The sequence below is a fragment of the Cornus florida genome, unplaced genomic scaffold (assembly GCF_030987335.1).
Source record: "Cornus florida cultivar Cherokee Brave unplaced genomic scaffold, ASM3098733v1 CherokeeBrave_3.0.0_Hap2_Chr03, whole genome shotgun sequence".
Taxonomy (NCBI): domain Eukaryota; kingdom Viridiplantae; phylum Streptophyta; class Magnoliopsida; order Cornales; family Cornaceae; genus Cornus; species Cornus florida.
Genome location: NW_026775573.1, coordinates 39,243,835 through 39,265,971, shown reverse-complemented (window position 1 = coordinate 39,265,971; position 22,137 = coordinate 39,243,835). Strand labels below are relative to the sequence as shown.

Genomic DNA, 22,137 nt, shown 5'->3' with positions numbered 1-22,137 from the left:
CAATTGTGTGATGAGCACTAAGACATGTAAACAAGCTTTTTTTACTCAAGAACCGTGTGGGACATATATGCATCCCACTAATAAGTTTGACAATATATATATATATATATATATATATATATATATATATTTGTTGGTGTGTGTGTGTGTGTGTGTGTGTGTGTTTGTCTGTGATAATGTAATATTGTAATGCTTTTGTTTAAGCAAGTCAAGGAAAAGAGAAGTAAGCTGGCGTGTGAAAGTGAAGTATGGTAGAAAGGGTACGGTTGATATTGGAATTGAGGATATGTTCCTTCATATATATTCCTCCACTTTGGACGTGGCTCTTATTTCCTCTCTTTCTTTGTGAAGGAAAAGCCAAACCTCAAGTGAAATATTCTTTAGTGAAGCAAAAGCCAAACAACCCTTTTTCCTCCCTATAAAATGGCACTCATACACTCCTTCCGTGCATACAACACTTCACTCTATCAACTAGCTAGAGGAAAGGGCAAAAAGGGAAAAAGAAAGACTTTGGAAATGAGCACCAAAACCTTTCAAGGCTCTAAGAAATATGAATTGGACTGTCAATTCCTCCACAGTTACCTTTCAGGTAATGCCTTGATCTTTTATCGTCTTTTAATTTGGTTTTATAACTGCTGATAAGGGGCTAGTCCAGTGCACGAGGCGACTGTCACTGTAGGGTCTTGGGAGGGTTAAACCATTGATCTTCAGGTTATAATAGAGTAACTTTACCGTTATGTCAAAGCATGTCCTTGTAACTGTTCATATTAGATGGAAATTCAATTCATGTCTCGATTCTAATGGTGATGAATAAACAGACAACGTCGTGAACAAGCAAAAGCTTGCAGAGATCCTTATGAGCAGAAATTTGAACGAGTTCAAGCTCATTTGTCAAGCATATACCGTGCTATACAATCAAGATCTTCTTCGAGTTCTCAAAAAAACTCAAAAGAACAACCTGTATTCTGTAAGTCTTTTTTGCTTCTTAACATATGATGATGTGATTTGAGTATCAAAGTGAAAATTAATTTAGATTCTTGTGTGTGTAGAGGGCAGTTTATCTTCGAATGAGTGAACCACAAGAGCGCGACGCAGAGACAATGAGAAATTCACTCTATGGAGGAAATGTGAACCTTAACACCCTCATAGAAGTTGCATGCACAAGATCATCAATAGAGCTGCAATCCATTAAGCAAACTTATAGCTCCCAATACAACTCTAACATTGACCAGGATGTTGCGTTCAAAGTTAATGGTGGATTCAAAGAGGTATAGTATATATGCTGCCTTTGGTAGCTTTTCTCGCCTTGAAATTGAAACTGGTGGAAAGCTACGTAGATTCTAAGTTACCAAACGTAGCATTAGTGTATATTTGGAATCAAATATTCGTATCAAAATCGAGTGCTAAAAAGTTTATAATGATAATCTAATTGTAGCTTTTTCATGCTCTTATTAGATTCTGCTGGCAATTTTGAAGTCATGTCGCAACTATGGTGGCAAAGTTGATACAAGCATGGCAATGTGTGACGCCAAGACACTCTATGAAGCAATGGAGAGTGGGAAAATTGTTGACCAGAAGACCATGATTTCACTTGTAAGTCAGAGAAACACTGGCCAAATTAAAGCCATTTTGGTGTCCTACAAACAACTCTATGGCCATGAATTCTCCAAGTCGCTTAAGCGAAGCAAATGTGGGCAATTTGGGAAGGAACTTCGGATTGTGATCCGATGCATACAACATCCGGAAAAATTCTTGGCGAAGCAACTAAGGTTGAAGAATGGTGATGCTAGAGAGATCTTAACCCGAATTATAATTACGCGATCAAATGTAGACATCAAGGAGATAAGCAGGAGTTATGCAGCCAAAACAGGGAGCTCTCTGGAGAATTTTGTGAGGAAAGAGTTCAACAATAGCAAGGATAAAGCCAGTGGCATTGTGGCTGACTTCTTGGTTGGACTGATCAAAGGTTGAATTCTCACATGTATTGTTATTTTAATCATCCTTGTGATATGAAAAATAAAGGTTCATGTTTGTGTATTTGTTCAGCTTTAGGCTTGTATTAGTTTTTATATAGTTTGCTTACCCTGTATTGCAAATGAGAGATTTAAAAGATTGTAATAGGTTATTCTTTTCTAATATTGTGATTGTAAAATGATGCCTCTGGTTTGTTGGTGTGAATGGATAGTGGGAGGAAAACAGTTTTCATAGGTGGAGGAAATGAAAGATGAAGAGGAAAAGGAAAAGATGGGAGGGAAAGTAAGGAGATGCCATGTCTTTTTACATTTTTACCCTTCAGACAACACTTTTCTTTCATATGCTGGAAGCTGAAGGACTTGGGTCTCCCCCTTTTAGGAGTAATAGTTCCTTTCCATTTTTCACAACTTTTTTTTCGTACACAATTCTCACTTTTTTTTCTTTTCTGTTTTTTTTTTTTCTCTCCTCAGAAAAATACGAGTCTTCGTATAAATATGAAAGATGAACACCAAAAAATTAACATCCCATAGCATTCCATGCTTTTAATGTCGGGGTTCACTTTAACCGTATCATACATATTACCTCGGAAGTCTAACCATTAGCATGGCCTCATGAAACTACACTGTTTTTTGAGCAAATATCCTGATAAAAAATTTAAATTAGAATTGAATAACTGAGACCGAAAAGAGGTCGATTCAATGGCATCGTTAAAAAACCACATCGATTAATCAAACGATTTTTACAAAATCATATTTTAGCCATTGGCCCTCAAGTGACATAAGTTCCGATGTTTCCCTCCGTCCAAAACAATTAGCCTAAAGCCAACCAGGATTCTGCAGCAATACATGCACAATGGTCAAAAGTATCAGCTGAATTTGCCAATTTCCATCTTCTTCTTCAGAGCCCTTCTACCATGGTATATGAATGAATCTATTATTCCCGCCACTGTGAATACACCTGAATAAAAAAAAAATTAACCAGGGAAAAAAAAAAAAAAAAAGGAAATTTCATTAAAGTTGACGCAATAGAGAGCATAACCAATCATCAGACAGAAATCTATGAAATCTCACGAGAAAATCTTGAAACCTCTAATTTTCACAAAACCAACTATAGAACAAAGTATATGAAAAGGTCACACACAAGATCTTTCAAAACCGACTTCTTCTCAGATTCAAGCCCAAGGTTTTATAGTTTTCACAGTCAATATCCATAGCATATTACAGCTAGCGATCACAGCCCAAACGGGAAAAGTCACTTAGGCCGCTGGCTGCATTACCTGCAGCTTATGGCATCTTCAAATTCAAATTTTGATATCTTTAATATATCTCACCAGTGTATATCTCATTGTTTACTTTCATCAACACTTTTACATAGCCTTGTTTACGGGCTATTACAAATTTAAAATCAGTCCAAAGTAGGATGTGTTTCGTTTTTCTTTTCCAACAGTAAAAATCAAAGTCCTCACCCAGCCCTCCCTCTCAGAAGATGTCATGTCAGCATTTCATCACCGTGACCATTCCTACTCTGTAATTCACCAATACTGGTGATCCCACCAGTGTTCACCAAAGGCCAAGTGGCCCAGCGGTACAGGCCCCTACTCCCCCAAAGGGAGGCATGGGGGTGTGTGGTTACTACTTACCTTCCAAAAAAAATCACCAATACTGGTAGATCCGAAAATATAACATGGATAAAAGGAAACTAGAGACTAAAATGGTTAGGATAAAATGAATCTGGAGTAGCAGTTAGACACTCATAATTGAGATGGATGTATCTCCTCTCTTACTGTACCCCTTTCATGTATGTCATGTAACCATGTATTTCTTTTCTCGACTTATTTGATGCATCAAATTTTCTAACATTCTATTATTTGGAATGTCGTTATTACAGAAATTATTTATGTGGGTCATGGAACCAGAAACTCTCTCTTGGTGACCAATTGACATTTATGCAAGTACAAACAATGACAAAAGGAGAGGATTATGGACTGAATTAATGAATTAAGAGTTCATATTACCTCCGACAATTGCACAAATATGTGTCACAAAGTGTAAGAATGATGCATGTTCCTCTTTGAATGTCACCTGCAACAAGTAAACGTCATCTAGAAAATAAGACAGACGGCAAATACACATCCACTAACTTTCTAGCAAAATATCGTTATAATTATGCGTGTGTCTGTGTGCTCATCTTGCATCAGGATTCAGGACGAGTTCTTCACTAGGAATAAAAAAATCAAAAATGGAAAATTTCATCAGTGACAGCTCCTGGCTGCAGAATTGTGTCCTAGCTGGTTTGATATGAAAAAAGAAACGAACCTTAATAGGAGAAAGGTCATAAAAGAAGAAAACCCCAGGAAGAGATTGATAGAGACCCATTTCTGCACTCTTGAAATGCTCTGTCACGGAGAACTAAACATGCCAATGTCAATCATGTATCTTAGGACACGATCAATGAAAACACAAAACAATCAGAAGATTCCATCTTCAAAATGTCTAGAGATACCTGATTTGAATTAATAGTGCGCCCTCTAATATCAGTATATATAGTAGGGACCACCTGAAAAATAAAACAAAAAAATATCCTCAATATCCTCACTTCTAGCATTAATAATTTTAAACACTGCATGTGCTTGTGCACCCAGACCAATACTCACACATATACAAGAAAGATAAAAGAAAGAAACAACTAGGCTTAAGAATCCATATTCCAATAATCTGGTCATATAAGGCAAATATTTTTCAACTTTTCTCATAAATGATCCTTTTTGTGTTGTCAACTTTTCTCATAAATGATCCTTTTTTACCATAGACAATGTCAAAGTTGCAAATCCATCTCTTCCCTGAAAACCAGAAATGGTTCTTCAAGAGGTGTTCTGAAGGTTTTCTGCACTGGATGCTGGAGCTAAGCAGGAAACTTCACCTATTTGTTGTAGCAGATGACACTTTTTTTTTTTTTTTTTTTTTTTTTTTTTTTTTTTTTTGTTTGGGCTCGGGATAAGCCGCCGATTAGAGAGAATTGTCGCCCAGTGGGTGAGGGGGATGATGCAGTAACTTGCCTAGCAACTTGCAATAAGAGATCGGAGAAATTTCCTACCTCATACTCGGGGTTTTCGATAGTGGCACTATTTAGTCAAATCTATCTGAGAGCCTGATGTGGCAAGATTCAAACAAAGACCAGAACGGGATCATATATTTCAAAAAGAGAGAGCATGATAGTTATTAATAACAATAATTGTTTGGAGTGGTTCCACTGTGGAATCTAAATGGCACCTCATTAAGTGGGAGTTTGTTTGCTTGTCCAAGTATATGAGGGACATGGAAATTCATCCATTGGTGGCCAATAACAAAGCTCTAAGTTAACGGTTATGGTGGTATGCTGCACAGAGAAATTGTTTTTGAAAGAAAATTACTCAACGCAAGTCTGGAAGATAAGCATTGCTCAAGGTTGCAGTAAGGCGAGGGAAGCAATTGAGTGGGCCTTGGAAAGGGATTTTAACACCAATTCGGAAAAAAACAAAGAATGAACTTTCAAGCAGGATATTCCTTTGAAGCTTCAATTTTATCTTCAAAGGTAGAAGGTTTAATTGGTTGGTCAGGAAGTCCACATCAGTGTGCAAATTTTGAATTATAAAAAGAAGCTGAGGTGGAGGCTGCACTGCCTCACTTTTATTACTTAAAGTTCAGATTGGTCGGAGGAGATTGATTTATAGATAAGAGTTTTCTCTATGAAGGTGGCTATGTGGATCAGTGAGTGGAGCCCAGGGTTTTTTTTTTTTCTTTTTTCCTTTTGATCCCTCTATAGGAAGTGTGACATGAGTTGCTACTTTTGAAGGTAAAATTTTTTTTTGTAGACATCTGCACAAAAATTCTGCTAAAATCCTTTACTTGATTACTTAGCAATAGGATATTATATATTACTACTCAAAGTAAAATGCGTAGTGTGTGTAGTGTACCCGTATCCAAATTTCGGACACTTATCCCCAGATGATAAGATTTGGGATTTGACGAAATCTGGCACTTAAGAGACCCTCAGCCGATGAACAAACCAAGTCCATGTAACCTGGACTAAAAGTTTGGAGAGGCAGTCCTTCTGAAAAAAATTATGTTATCTCTGTGTTTCACAAGGCAATTCCTACAGTGGCGAGTCATGTCAGGTCTTTTTTTTTTTTTAATTTATTTATACATCCTGTTTACATGAGGGTTGCCTCTTTTGTAACATTCTTTTCATTAAGAAAATGACAACTAAAAAAATTTATGGAGGCAAAGAAAATTGAGCATTAATGCATTACAAATATCCTCCTTCATCATCATCATCATCATCATCATCATCCTTGCCTTAATCTCATATGAATGGGGTCAGCCACATGAATTCTCTCTTTCCAAGCTTTTCTATTACATGTCATTTCACCTACTATATTTAACTTTTTAAAGTCATTTTTAATAATCTCATCACATGTTATTTTTGGTTGCCCTCTCCCTCGTTTGACCGGCGCGTTGCTAGGTCTTCGATGTAAGTGTCAAACCATCCAAGTCTATTTTCTCTAATTTTCTCACCAAACGGTGCCACACCTAATTTTTCTCACTTTCATTAGCGACTCTTATCTCTTCTAGTCACTCCACTCATCCATCTTAACATTCTCGTCTCCGCTACATGAATTCGTCGTTCTTGTTTCTTTTTAGGGCCCAACACTCCATTACATACAAAAATGGTCTAACAACGGTCCTATAGAATTTTTCCTTTTAGCCTATTTGCCATTTTTTTAGCGCATAATATCCCACTAGGTTGTCTCCATTTTGTCCAACCGCTCCAATTCTATTAGTGATATATCATTATCTATCTCTCCATCATTTTGTAAGTTGGACATTGAGAAAGTGTATAACCATGTGAGTTGGAGCTTTCTTCTGTACTTGATGGAGAGAATGGGGTTCGGTGATAGGTGGAGGAGATGGATTCAGTTTTGTACTTCCAGTGCTCGCTTTTCGATCCTTGTTAATGGTGCTCCTACCGGTTTTTTCTCTAGCTCAAGGGGCTTGAGACAGGGGGATCCTCTCTCCCCCTTCTTGTTCTTGTTTGTGATGGAGGCCCTTAGTAGATTGATGCGAAGGGCTGCTGATTTGGGTCTTGTGAGAGGCTTTCGGGTGGGCAGGGATGCTGCTTCTCAGTTGGAGATCTCTCATTTGATGTTTGCTGATGACACTTTGGTTCTTTGTGATGCGAATGTGTCCCAGATTAGATATCTGAGATGTGTCTTGATTTGGTTCCAAGTTGTCTCCGGCCTTAAGGTGAATGTGGGCAAGAGTGTTTTGGTGCCGGTTAAGGAGGTTCCTAAGATTGAGACTTTTGCTGACATCCTTGGATGTCGCACTGGTGCTTTTCCCATTTCTTACTTAGGTTTGCCTCTGGGAGCTCCTTCGAGGTGTGTGGGGATTTGGGATCCAGTTGTGGATATATTTGAGAGAAGGTTGGCAGGTTGGAAGAAGCAATATCTTTCCAAGGGCGGCAAGGTCACTCTGATTAAGAGTACCCTCTCTAGCCTTCCCACTTATTTTATCTCTCTCTTTCAGATTCCATCTTCAGTTGCGGAGAGGATTGAGAGGTTGCAGCGTAATTTTCTGTGAGGGGGGTAGAGGTGAAGAGTTTAAGTTCCATTTGGTGAGATGGGATCAGGTATGCAGGCCTATTCGGAATGGTGGGCTGGGTCTTCGTAGATTGGTGCCTTTTAATAAGGCCCTTCTTGGAAAATGGTTGTGGAGGTTTGGTGTGGAGAGACATTGGCTTTGGAGGAGGGTTGTGGCTTGTCGTTTTGGAGAGATGAGAGGAGGGTGGAGCTCTTTGGAAGTTAGAAATCCGCGGGGGGTGGGAGTTTGGAAATTTATTCGGAAGGGTTGGGATGATTTTTCCTAGCGCATTCGGTTCGTCTTAGAGATGGGAGGAGGATTTGTTTTTGGGAGGATGTGTGGTGTGGTGAAACTCCTCTTGCTCTTGCCTTTCCTCAGCTTCACAGGATTGCTTCGGATAGGCAGGCCTTGGTGGTTAACTGTTATCATCTTGATAATGGGAGACTGGTTTGGGATGTTCGATTCAGGCATGCCTTTCAGGATTGGGAGATTGATGAGGCAATTCGTCTCTTGGAGTTGTTATATTGCCAGAGGCTTGTGGTGGAGGATTCGGATTGTTGGTCTTGGGTCGCAAACTCCAAGGGGGTGAGGTGAGGTCTTTCTCAAGTGCCTCTCTTTTGATCCTGGAGTTCTTTTTCCTTGGAAGTCTGTTTGGCGTTCTAAGGCTCCTCTCAAAGTGGCTTTCTTTGTGTGGACTTCGGTTCTGGGTAGGATCTTAACCCAGGATAATTTGAGAAAGAGAAGCCAGGTGGTGGTCAATCATTGTTATATGTGTCTTCGTGATGAGGAATCTGTAGATCACCTTCTAATTCATTGCTCTTTGGCTAGAGAGTGTTAGGATTTGATGCTTGGCTTATTTGGGTTTTATTGGGTTATGCCAGGATCTACTAGAGAGTTGATTGAGATGTGGAGAGGTTGCCATGTGGAGGCTCTCAGTCAGGATGCGTGGAGAACTACGCCGCTTTGTGTGTGGTGGTGAATTTGGCTTGAAAGGAATAGGAGATACTTTGAAGGAAAGGCGGTGTCGATTTCGGTGCTTAAATTCTCGATTATTTCCACTCTTTTTTGTTGGGTTTCAAGGAGAGATCATAGATCGTTGGAGGAAATTGTTGATTTTTTGGCCTCTTTGAAGGCTTGAGACCTTTGTGCTCTTTTGTATTTCCTTGGGATTCGCTCCCCTCTTGAGCATCTTTTAATAATATTCTTTTATTTATCAAAAAAATTAATGTCCAAATCAATATTAAATTTACACTCTATATACTCGATTTTAGTTCGGCTAATTCTCAATCCTTTCGATTCTAAAGCATTTCTCCACATTTCTAATTTTATTGCTATGTTCTCTTTAAAGATATCCAAGAGCACACTGCACAGTGTCATCAGCAAACATCATGCACCAAGGAATCTCGTTTTGGAATATTTTTTTTTGTAATTTCACCTAAGATTATTGTAAATAGATATGGGCTTAGCACCGATCCTTGGTGTAACTCTACGTTTATGGAAAACTCACAAGTGTCACCACATGTGGTACAAACTTTAGTTTTTGTATTCATATACATATCTTGGATACTTTTACAATTACAAATATCCTTATTAGGTGAAATAATGGCCTAGAACTGGAACTATCATCAACACCAATGTTTTCTAGATTATAAGGTTTGCGCTTGTAGTTATGTTGAAGTGATAAGGAACATTAATGCATTAAAAATATTTTTATTAAGTTAAATAAATGGTCCAGGATTGGAACCATCATCAACATCAATATTTTGTAGATTATTAGGTCTGCACTTGTAGTTATGTTGAAATGGTGATGGATGGCTATTTCACTATGGGCATCCAAATAATATGCAGCTCAATGATATTACCGAAGTACTAACTTTGTGGTGTTAAATTTCAATTTTTCACTCCTATCCTAAACAAGAAAAGAATGGAAACAAAACTGATGAATCTCCAGAGGATATGATACCTTGATAAAATACTGGTACATTCCATTTGGTGCTTCTTGAACCCATTGCACCCTGAAAAAACAATTGAAAAGGATAGAAGAAAAATTTGTCAGTACAGAACATGATGTCAAACGACTAGTTTAAATTCAGATGCCAAATCTAAGAATATATAACATTTTTCACATTTTGAGATTTAATTGAAAAGCATACAAATTGATTAAGGGAATAACATTTTTTAAATATCAAAAGGAACAACTAAAAATATAGTTATATAAATAACAATAGGAGAACACGGTTACCAACTACAGGAAGGATGAAAAATCCTTCATCGATAAAAGCTATCAGCAAACCAAGTGCACAGAGAAGTTTACAATCCCAATCTAAATCCCTAACAGGGGATTAAAGAGCCCTCTAGAAGGTAATGTGGTAACTATTTTTTTGACCAATAAATCAGATATCAGCCTTAAAAAAGTTCAATAAATCTAAGGTCTCCAGCATAAGGAAAGCATAGAGCCAAGATCCAAAATCTCAGGTTTTCACACGATCTATCAAAAACTTGGAGTCTCCATTTATATTCAACGGTGGATTCCCATAGAAAAATAATTAATAAATTATCAAAAATATATATTTATATGAAAAACTATATGTCAGACAAAAAAGCTCATAAATGTCTTGTAAGAAAATTAGGCACAAAAGAGGACCAGAAAAATATTTATAAATTAGCATAAAATAGGGATAGATCAACTAATTACCAAACTCGAATTAGATGCATACACAATTTTAGTCAAAGAAATGACATATTAAATAGGTGGAGGAATTATTTTCAAAATCTATTAAATGAGGAGAACCCTAGAGAAGACATAGAAGGAAACGAAGTTAACATAGGAATGATAGATAAAATCACCAAGGAGGAGGTAGAAGACACACTTTAGAAGATGGGGAGTAATCCTGATAATATTCCCATAGAGGTTTGCCAGACGTTAGGAAACATAGGAGTTGAGTGGCTAAGTTGTTTAACAACATGCTAAAACACGGTATGATGCCAACTGAATAGAGAAGTACAATAGTATCACTTGACAAAAATAAAGGAGATGTACAAAATTGTGGAACCTATGGAGGAATTAAATTAATATGCCATACAATGAAATTATGAGAGAGGGTAATAGAACAAAGACTAAGGAAGGAATCCATGGTATCGGATAACCAAAACAGATTCATACTGGGAAGTTCAACAATGGAAGCGATATACCTACTTTGGCAATTAGTTGAAACATGTAGGAGTAAGCAACAAAACTTACGTATGGTCTTTAGACTTAGAAAAAGCATATGATTGGCCCAAGAGATATAATTTGGTGGGCCCTACAAATAAAACAAGCCCCTTACAAATCATAAAAAGTATCCAACATATGTATAAAGAATACTACAACTAAAGTCCATACCATGTGGTGATACTAGTGAGTTCGCCATAAACGTAGGATTACACCAAGGGTTGGTGCTAAGCCCATATCTATTTGCAATCATCTTAGATGAAATAATAAAAAGACTCCCAAGACGAGATTCCATGGTGCATAATGTTTGTGGATGATATTGTGCTCTTAGATACCTCTAAAAAGAACCTAGCAATAAAACTAGAGATGTGGAGGAATGCTTTAGAATCGAAAGGCTTGAGAATTAGTTGAAACTAAAACTGAGTATATGGAGTATAAATTTAACAAAGATTTGGATGTTGATAATATAATGATAGCACTTCGAAACCAAAATGTTGCTCAAAACTACCAATTTAGGTACCTAGGATCGATAATACAAAATGATGGTGAGATAGATAGTGATATAGCTAGTAGAATTGCTGCAGATTGGACAAAATGGAGGCAAGCTAATAGGATATTATGTGATAAAAGAATTAACAAATAAGCTAAAATAAAATTTTTATAGGACCGTATTTAGACCAACTATATTGTATGGGGCAGAGTGTTAGGCAGTGGGCACTAAAAAGGGACAAGAACAATGCCTTCATGTAGCAGAAATGAGAATGACAAGGTGGATGAGTGGAGACTGTGGAGTGACTAGAAGAGAAGGTAACTAATGAGAGTGAGAAATATTAGGTGTAGCACCTAATGGTGAGAAAATTAGAGAGAGTGCACTTAGATGGTTTGGACACATATACTGGAGAGAGAACGACGCACCGGTGAAGTGAGAAAGACAAGTTGTAATAGAAGGAAAGAAACGGAGAGAGCGTCCAAAAATAACATGCAATGAAGTCAAGTCCTACGAACAAATTCCAGACCAATCTGCAATGTTGTATCCAACATGATGGTCAAAATCCAAGTATCCCTAAAATACGGCCTTTCAAGGACACAAATAGTTTCTCCATAGACAATACTGGCTTTCCACCTGTTTTTTAGAAGACCTTACTTGCAATGTTGTATCCAACATGATGGTCGAAATCCAAGTATCCCTAAAATACGGCCTTTCAAGGACAAGGATAGTTTGTCCATAGAAAATTACTGGCTTCCACCTGTTTTTTAGAAGACCTTACTTGTTTCTGATAACTAAATTTCAAAGCAAGTTTTGCTCCTTAGGAACCACAATGACCATTTCTCTAGTTAGGCTTATTCCTAATGACCGCTATTCCTTATATAAATCAACTTTTTATCTTGATCCACAAACCATCTCCCAATTAACAAGATGGTATCTAATAGTATCTCCTGACCTATACCAAATAAAATCGCTCTGTATTCTCTCAGTATTAACAACAAAGATTAGCACTTTGAACAAAGACGGACAGCTGTTGTAATATAGGTTAAGCATCACTGGATAGGAGTGATTCTTACTCATAAAGATGGACAGCTGTTGTAAGATAACTTTTACAAACAAGCATAAACAAGGGAATAGACTACACTCTGCTTAGAATATGCTCGAGTACACAAACCAAATTTGGTTAAAAGGCATTTAAATTTTCCAGCATTTTAACATGCTTCAGAATATATTGTTATTTCATTTTTGTCCCAACCAGAAAGACATTGATGCCATATACCAAGGCCTGAACTCATATATCACCAGTGAAAGATAAAAAAAACATGTCTAATAATGAAATAGTTCTTAAAGGTAAAAAAGAAAAAATTACCCGTCAAGGGGATTTATAACTCCAGGATAGAAGTCTCCAAAGGCTAACCTATTGATCCTGTGACTTATCTGTTTAATGCACCAACAAGTTATGCTTCAACTAAAAATACAAACAAAATAAAGGAAAACAAAAGAAATGAGCAAAATTATTGCTGCCCATCAAAAGAAATTAAAATAAATCTTTCATAATAAAATATATTTATTGACAGTATCTTACGTTGTATTTGTCCTGTTGAAAGGCCAGCAAATCTTGCAGGAAATTTGACTGATGAAAGCTTTTCCCAGTAGCAAAATGAAAATTCCCAGCCACTTTGTTAACTTCCAGAGATCCATGAATATTGCAACCTTCACCTTCTTCATCTTTAATTTTTTGAACGAAACCTTCTCTTTTGCACTACACGACAGGGCCACATTGTGGCAAAGAAAATATTAATGATTTTCCCAAACTTAGGACTTATGAACTACATATATGGACAATAGGAGTAGAAAAAGTGGGTGCCTGTCACGTCTAATTTATTGTTTTCACTGTACCCATAAAGTGCAATGAATAGGATATTGGACAACTCTATGCCTGAGCAGAGGGCCAAGTAAGATCAGGCACCACTATCAAAACACAATCATCTGTGGACAAATCATTTAAGTTGCTGAAGCAACATTACTAAGTTCCTTGTATCTATGTCCTCTTCTGGTTTTGTATCTTGCTGCTTGGTTAATGAAGTTTGCATTGTGTGGGTGTGTGTGTTGTGGGGGGGGGGGGGGGGGGGGGGGGCCACAGTATTTAATGCCCATAATCACAAATCCAGGTAGGGTGCTGCTTCCAAAAACACAAGGCACCTAAATATGGAGATTGGATCCTCATTCGTCACCAAGACAGTATCCAAAGTTGCATGTTAGTTATGTGGCTCCTATTCCACGTCAGTGTCATAATTGGGTCATTTTGTGTTAATCATCTGTATCATTCTTTTTTGCACTAGTGTATAGTCACCCTCTCTCTTGAAGGAATTCTTACAGACGAAGAAAAGAATAAGATATAATTTTCTCAGGTGATTACTACAAATTTTTTTTATAACAAAAGAAAGAAAAAGAAAGGCTTCACATAAGGAATAAAGGATTTTGATGGAAGAAACTCCTCCCCAGCCCAAAAAAATAAATATATTTATCATGATAATGGTGAATATATTGTTTTGTTTCCTGATCCAATACAAGACCCTTAAAGTTATCTGGGGCTTGAAGAAGAAGACATAAGTCTAATTAGATGAAGTGTCACTAATATTTTATTCAAAATAGGAAAAGGGAAGACCAGACCCAGACCACCGTAGAATCTCTCAGCAGAGATACGGAATAGTTAAGAAAGGAACTCCTCCCAGGCCCAAAAACTATGCCATCAGTTAACAGCGATGGTAAGAATACTGTTTGACTTTACCGTACCAACAGAAGATTTTTAATCTTCGAACTAATCATCTTTGTGTTTTAGCTGATTTCTTATCCTAACTCATGTCAAATTCACAATCGTCTGCCACCAGAAAGAAGAATAATAAAATTGAGATATTGAATATGGGCTAACCTGGTCAATCAAATCTATATTTGTCATACCCCAACCTTTTTTTCGATATGCTTCGCGAACTTCTTCACATGAATTACAACAATCATCATCTGCCTGTAAAGAGAATAAAGAAACTGAGAGAAGTCATGAAACAAACGGCTTATTAGAAGTTACATGCAAAATTTTGGGATATAAAACTTCCTATGAAAACAGATTCCAGAAGACAAATTTTCCAAGAAAAAGGCCAAAACAATAATGAGAGACATGTTTCCAGTTAACTTCGGCACGTTATATCGCTGTCTTAAAACTATTTTCACTGTGCAAAACTATCTAGGGTTGATAGTCCGTTAGAATGATGACCCCAGTACATGTGAATCTTTCATTTTAAATTTTTCAATAGTACAAGTTTCTTTGTTTAAAAAAAAAAAAAAACCGTAAGAAAATAAAATCTGATCAAAACTATCTGTTAATACTGACGCATAGATGAACTCTTAAGTTGGACATCAAGTGGCTGTTCCCAACAAACCATGTAAGTGTCACATATTCACTTGATTATGAACACCAAGACAAGTTTTAAGTTTGATGCACATACACTAAACACTCCCAACTTTAAGAGAGAATCTTTTTAGCATATTAGCGACATTTCAACAAGTTATACTCCAGAAACAGGGAATACTGTCAAGGATCCAGAACAAGAATTAGCAGGCTCCCCAGAGAGTTTAAACTTCTTGGCCCATTTGGTTTCAGGATTCGGAAAATGTACTAGGTAGAAATATTCCACTACTTACTAAACATTTTCATCATGAAAACAAACAGAGCCTACTCAGACAAAAGCAACTTGTTGGTGAACGGAGAGGAAGAGGGGTGTGGAGATGGTATTAAAAACTCATTTTTTTTTAGTAGATTTATGAAGTTCACTGAATCTTGAGATTTGATAGAAGTTACTAGTTACATTACCCTGGAATTAGCAGAGTACCAGGACAGGAGGTTGTGGCGGCCCTGTCTCCAACACAACTTGATCACCTAATACTCAATTTCTTCCTATTTGTTTGCAATTCACCTTATTAATCAAATAATAATGCTTCGGGGATGCAAATGCAGGTCAAGGAGTCACGGACCAGGTTGAAAGATGCCATTATTATCAATAACTAACATTAACTTGGAACCTTCATAACAGAGATCTCAAATCAGAAATTAACATTCATTACACTACAATCATGTCTATAGATATTTTATTTTGGAAAGCCAATATTAAAGAAGAAAACTTCATGTTGGTAAAGCATATTAGAAACCAAGAACTCAAAAGGGCAATGTCTGTGATACGAGTATAAGAGGAAACATTACAGCAGTAACTCCAAATAGGTCATGAGGGTTATAGAAGTGAGTAAAGACTCCAAAAAACCAACTCTAAAATGCTTTGGTACAGGATAAAGGCTTTAGAAGAACTAGGACAGCAAGAAAAGATCTAGATTGTAGTGCGGAAGGAAAAAAAATGTCAACAGTAAAGGAGAAAGAAAGAATGGCCACTGTAGAGAACTTCCAAATAAATAGTTAGCATAATTTTGCATGATGGTGGTGATTATGATGATCATATAGGCTGCAACTATTAAGAAAAGATTATATCCACATCACTGATCACACCAACTACAATCGTACTTTACATCTATTAGAACATGGCAGACATTTCGAGTTAACCAGTTTGATAGTCCACCTTCAGTATCTGACATATAGTATTATCACATGGCTCGGTATTATAACATGACTCGGCCACAAGGGGAATCAAGAGAAAGGGAGTCAAAAAAGCAAAAGTACCGTTTCTGCACCATAACATGAACCACAATATTTCTCATCCTTCCCTAACCTGCCACCATGTCTCTGCAAAGGAGTCTCAATCTGTAGGAAAATAATCAAATAAATAAATAAGTAGTTAAGGGGGGAAAGAGAGTAAGTAAACCAGTAAGTAAAGGCAAAAAGAAATTTCAAAGACGCATCAATATGAACCAATATGCAATAACTGGAAGAAAATGCTTAAAAGACCATTGTTGTGTGTAGATGTTACAGGTTACATTTTAATTGCATCAGATGGAGTCAAATCCATAAATTTTTATGTCTGGAGCATTTGACTTCTTGTGAAATCCTGAACTCAGTTGGCTGTTATGCGTTACTTAGCCTGAACTCAGTTGGCTATTATGTGTTACTTTACCATAGTATTACAGTTACTTGAAATTTATGTTGTTGATGCTCGACATTTATGTATTTCAGGTAGTTTTTATAAGTGCTTCAGATAGATTCACAAAAAACAGTGTTTCATAATGCTACTTCTTCATTTCCAAACCAAAAGAGAGAGAACAAACTGAAACAAGCATTAGTACTATAATAGCAGCAGGCTCATCATGGTGCCACTCCATGAAAGAGAATAACCATGTGTTACTTTGCCTAATGAATTACCGCACGTCCATCCTACATGCCAATTTGGATAGCCAAAAACATCACCAAGCACTAAGCCAACTGCTCATGCCCCAATGCAATCAATCCCACAGAACTATGTGCACGGCCATGCAATCTATCAAAAGGTACCCCAGGCATCACACTGGAAAGCTACTCCAAACCACTAGACCACAGTTCATGACTAGGTCCAGACTCCAGACCACTGAACCACTCACTAATATTCTTTAACTTTGATCCGATTGGAATATCATTAAGGGATATCGAAATGGGGCAGAGAGTTCACCATGTGAATAAAATTAAATCATCTTCATCCTAATATATTATAGCCTATGACTAAATAAATTCTGCAACACAATTAGACTTATCTACGATATAATATCCAAATACTAAATCCAGCAAGAGGGCATTTGTCTGCATGTTCTTATTAAAATTATATAGACAATCCCTGAGTGATACATTTCTGCCATATAACCATCATAACCAAATCCATCAGAGAACAATACGTTAACAAATGTGTGGTCTCAACTAATAGAAGATATGAACACAACAGCCTGTAAAGAAATGCAAGTACAGAATCACATATCCACTAACCTTTGGGGCACCAATTCCATCCTGTCTTGCTTCAATTACATTACCAAGAGAATCAATTCTTTTCTTGATTATATCATGTCTCTGCAAGTTTAATAAAAGATATGTACATAACCAATCAGTAAGAGGAGAATACAACAGTCAAGTAAAAGAAGGTCAGGCGCAATACAAATGGAGAAGAGGAAAAGAATACGACAGTCAAGTAAAACAAGGTCAGGCACAATACAAATGGTGTAAAGTAAATAGTTAAAGCAAAAGGCATCATTACGCATGCATGATAGCGGTATACTTTGAATGCTGTAAAATTAATTGACGAAAAGCCACACTTACTATATCAAGATGTTGTTCTCCACTGATATCCATGGCGTCAAGGCTGAGTAATGAGCACCGAACGGCAGGAAAAGTGACGTCAAACTGCATTTTCAAGAAATGGGGAAATGGATTAATAACAAACGCAGATTGGCTGGATTAAGAAAAATTAAGGATTAAATAAGAATATTAGAAGCTACAATTTCTAGCATGAAAACTTCCCATAGGTAAAAGTTGAGAACTTGGTGAGTAATTTTTATAACAAGAAAGGGAATGCAAAAAAAGCTATGATTATTACAACACTGCATAAGGTATTTAACCTAGTAACAACTTGCAAGCTAAGATTATTGCAACATTGCATAAAGCTACAATTATTACAACATTCGCATTTAATTGGCATTTCCAAGTAAAACAATTGTCTTTACATGGATGCGAAGGGTTCCTCCCCTTGAAGTATCAACTAAAAGCTTTGTTTCAGTAACAGTGTGGAGGTATAATCCTGCAATCGTAAAGTAACCAGAAATAAGTAATAATGAATGAGAAATCATAATTATACTTGAAAATAAGAACAAAATATTTCTAAAATGTCTAACTTCATAGGATTTGAATTGATTAAAGAGTTATAAAAAATAAGAAATCATGACTAATATTCAAAAATAATAATAATGAAATTTCTAATTGTCCAATTTCAATTATTTCAAATAATTACAGAGAACAGACACTTGAAGTAAAACGGATCAAGTAAATTTGATGAACAGTAAACAGCAACATTGGGTTAAGTAAAAATTGATGAAGCGTTGCAGAATCGAGGTTGGGTCTCATATCCACCATGCACCTACATTTGAAACTGATAGCCCCTTGATTAATCAAGGGCACTTAAATATCAAGTAAAGTCTCGTAACAAATGTAGCTACTAACAGAACTTCAGTTATACAAATTTGAAAAAGACTACCTATGATCTAATTTGTTTGTAGAGTAGATACTTACTATATATTTGTGCAAAGAGAAATAAAAAGGACGTCTGGCATATAGAGTATTTCTCTGCTTTCCCATGTGTAATGCAATATCGAAGGCCTTGTCAACCATTATAGTTGTCAAAAGCATTGTAGCAGCTGATTGGTTATATTCATTCAAAATCGGTACCATGGGATTCCACTGAACTAAGTTGTTGTAATGAATGCACTAATGGCCCCTTTGCCAGGAAATCAATGTATTTTTGCAAGAATCCGGAGTAAAGGTTTCATTATTGTTTTCCAGAATGGCTTAAAGTTGGTTCTTTTACATAAAATCCTACTTTCATTGGATATCATGGTAAAGTTTATCTGCCACATACATTTTTTTTTTCTTTCTTGGTCTTCTGTGTCCTTTTAAGTCTGATTGAGTGCCTCAGAATGAGTTTTGAGAGTTGTAATATGGTGGAACTCTCATTCAAGAATGGCCATCTGAAGTTTGCAAGGGGAGTCAAAATGGACATAATCCAGACTAGGCAACTATGACGGACATAGTCGCAAACATACTGTCTCAAAGGGCATCAATGAAGAATAAAGGCGGCGGAAGGAAAAATGGTAAGACAGATTTGCAGCCCATAAGCCACTACAAGCAACTATAAAGGACATAGTCGTGTCTTGTGGTGTGCAATGGGAAATGATGATTTATGGAAAAACGCCCAGGAGTGGACCACTTTCCCCTAGAAAGCCTTGTAAGGCGCAATTCGTGGTTACATCTTGGGAAGCACTCGATACTCACACAATAAGTATGTCAAAGAGGGGGGAAAAGTATTATCAGTAATAGCAAATGAGCAGAGGACAACACATCTATGATAAGGCTAGCCCCCTTCATTGACACATCCAAAACAGTCATATAGATTTATTTAGGGTAAAGTCAAGTTGGGTAGTAAATCCATGTTGTAGTCAGCGGCTCGAGAGCAATAGAACTATGATAAGGCACGTTCTAGTTTCTTCCACTAATATGGATAACGTGCATGTGCAATTGATAATCCGCAATCACCCCCAAAGTCTCAGCTGACTACTAAGCTGTTTGAGGAAATTTGGTTGTTACTTTGATTTGGTTTGTTTAGATTTGTACGACAACTCGAGGGATGAGAACAAGTATTAGTATACATGATCGGTGGGTCAGCTTTCGACACAGAAACATGAGGAAACAATAGAAAAGGAGGATATGTAACACCCCATTGCGAATCAGACATCTGGTGACAAAAAGGAAACATGTGAGATTTTCCTTCCACTACAGAGTCATCATTTAGTGAGAATACCTAAGAGAATAATCATTAGTGGAAGAAACAATTATTGAAGAATCTAGAAAAAATGAATGACCACGATAGTGTTTGACCTTTTAAGGTAAAACTACCAATTCAAACCTCAAATCATACAAATTATGCATTTTTTTAGAATTATTATGAAATTGTAAACTTCACGGTTTATAGTTCAATCACCAGGAAGTTACTCCTGAAACACTAAATGTCATTTGGTGTGTCTAATTATTGAAATGTCCCTCCACAATTAATCTTCACCAAGAACAAAAATCTGGTAACTTCTCCAAGGCAAACTTAATCAACTCTCTCTCACACGCAGTGGTTATGTCATCATCAACAGTGGCTCCTTACTATATAGTTTCGATATTGACACTACAGGAAGCAGGATAAATTGCATACACGTATGAATTTCTATTGCACATATTAAACTGTATATTTCATTTCAGGTTTTATCAATTATTCCTAGATTATAAATCATATTCCATTCCCCCAAAACTATTTGGTTCCCTGTAACATCCATCATCCATACCCACAGCTCAAATCACATTAATCTTGATCACAACAGGTTCACATGCACTTTTGTTGTTTACACTCTACAGGAGAAAAGGTACAAGAACTTTTACCTATCAAATCATAATTTTTATAATACCACAAAGCTCCCATCTTCAAGGTGGTCCAGAACTTATCTAAAGGGTAGAATTCCCCAATGAAAATCACTAGCAGTTAGAAAAACTTTCTTTTCCTCCTCTTCTAAGACTTCTATAACATGGCTTTGTTTTACCTAAAGCTTACAGTTCTCTTCCAATTTCCACTGGCAGCTTGCAATAATAACAAACATCCTAAAGATACCTAATAATGTACTCAGGGTGAAACAATCCGAATGAAATGACACTCTGAAACTCCTCTACACATAATTCAAGTTAATCTAACTTCCTCAGTTACCCTAACTAGAATTGCTCATTGAAGAGGGTGTTGGTTATTATATTCAATTCCTACTTTAATTGGACTCATCAAAAAAATTCCTACTTTAATTGGACATCATAGTGTTCTTTACCTGTCACATACTCTGATCATATAATTTTGAGAGTATAATTGTGACAAGCAAGTAGTCAAAACACGAATTCATTACAGAGAATTGCATATAAAAGATAATAGAATTACATATAAATGATTAAAAAGACAAATAATTGCTTAATAATTTCAACAACCCAAGAAAAATATATAAACTTAATTAAGAAAATTGAAGCCCCAACACAAAATTAAAAAAATATATTTATATTAAACAAAGTGCAATTTAAAACCCCAAATATAGAAGCCTAGGCTTTTAATATAGAGACATACTGAACTCGGAGAAGAAGAGCAAGAGCATGATGATGGAGGAGACGAGGGTGATAACACCACCGGAGAGAGTTCGGTTGAAGAAATCTTCATTGATTTTAGGGTACGCATCCAAGTTCCGCAGCCTGTTCAACACTTTGTCCATGTCCACCACACACAATCGGAGCTCAACCCCAATTCGGAATATATCTATATAATTTATATAAACATGAAAACGAGAACCTCTCTCTCCCTCTTTCTCTCTCTATATATATATCGATCTTTCTCTCTCTAGCAGAGCCGGCGCCTAAAAAGAAGAGAGAGAGAGCGGAGGGGTTTGCCGGGGAACAAAAGGTCTCTGCTGACTTCTAAGTTGTTTGGGAGTCGAAGATTTTGGTTTTAATTTCAATTTGGTTTGTTTTTTGGATTCGTTGGACAATCCGAGGGATTTGAGAACAAGTACTATTTATGGTATAGTAAATATAAATTTTTTTTTTACATGCAGTAATATAGATGATCTTTGGGTCAGCTTGTGGTCTAATTGTCAACGGTGCTACGTTCAGAAGGCAACTATTGGAAAGGACGATAGCGAGTGCTGCCAATAAGGGAATGAGCAATTATGGAAGAATCTAGTGAAAATTGAATGGACCATGTAATATGGCAATATGTTGTATTTAAGGTAAAACAACCAATTCAAACCTCAAATTATGCAAATTTTGAGAATGATTTGTGTCACTAGATTGAGATATTTTTAAATAATTTGTAAAAAGTATGAATTATTTAATAATATCTAGGGTTAATTACATTCACACCTCTTGAGGTTTGTCCTATTGACAGCGAGACGATATTGACAGCGAGACGAAAGTTAGCATATTAATTAATAATGACACCCCTTAAGTTTGCTCTGTTTAACAAAGACACCCCACACATGATAAAATGATTAAAATGCCCTTTGACTTGTCAATTAAACTATTGAAATGTTAAAATTACCGATTTAGCCTT

The 22,137-nt window shown here is 36.6% G+C and overlaps 2 protein-coding genes across 2 annotated transcripts; one reads left to right on the top strand and one right to left on the bottom strand.

Moving 5' to 3' along the window:
- The first annotated feature begins 411 nt into the window (after nt 1-411).
- Nucleotides 412-2,328, top strand: LOC132300322 (annexin D2-like). The gene is made up of 4 exons (XM_059797345.1): nt 412-589; nt 819-967; nt 1,050-1,268; nt 1,456-2,328. Exons 1-4 carry the CDS (start codon nt 424-426, stop codon nt 1,969-1,971), a joined length of 1,050 nt encoding a protein of 349 aa, XP_059653328.1. The 5' UTR covers nt 412-423; the 3' UTR covers nt 1,972-2,328.
- Nucleotides 2,329-2,476: 148 nt separating this feature from the next.
- Nucleotides 2,477-21,568, bottom strand: LOC132300320 (uncharacterized). The gene is made up of 13 exons (XM_059797344.1): nt 21,160-21,568; nt 17,972-18,045; nt 17,568-17,651; nt 17,241-17,321; nt 16,014-16,094; nt 14,223-14,315; nt 12,876-13,052; nt 12,660-12,727; nt 9,556-9,607; nt 4,477-4,530; nt 4,290-4,382; nt 3,989-4,055; nt 2,477-2,931 (listed from the first exon to the last, which is right to left on the bottom strand). The coding sequence occupies exons 1-13, from the start codon at nt 21,299-21,301 to the stop codon at nt 2,840-2,842; spliced, it is 1,158 nt and encodes a 385-aa protein (XP_059653327.1). The 5' UTR covers nt 21,302-21,568; the 3' UTR covers nt 2,477-2,839.
- Nucleotides 21,569-22,137: the final 569 nt, after the last annotated feature.

Excerpts from the sequence above, each read along its gene's own strand:
- LOC132300322 (XM_059797345.1), top strand. The coding sequence starts at position 424 with ATGGCACTCATACACTCCTTCCGTGCATACAACACTTCACTCTATCAA. Across the intron at positions 590-818 it reads CCTCCACAGTTACCTTTCAG|ACAACGTCGTGAACAAGCAA; the intron begins GTAATGCCTTGA and ends ATGAATAAACAG. Across the intron at positions 1,269-1,455 it reads TTAATGGTGGATTCAAAGAG|ATTCTGCTGGCAATTTTGAA; the intron begins GTATAGTATATA and ends TGCTCTTATTAG.
- LOC132300320 (XM_059797344.1), bottom strand. The coding sequence starts at position 21,301 with ATGGACAAAGTGTTGAACAGGCTGCGGAACTTGGATGCGTACCCTAAA. Across the intron at positions 17,322-17,567 it reads GAGAACAACATCTTGATATA|AGACATGATATAATCAAGAA; the intron begins GTAAGTGTGGCT and ends TTAAACTTGCAG. Across the intron at positions 4,531-9,555 it reads TGTACCAGTATTTTATCAAG|GTGGTCCCTACTATATATAC; the intron begins GTATCATATCCT and ends TTTATTTTTCAG.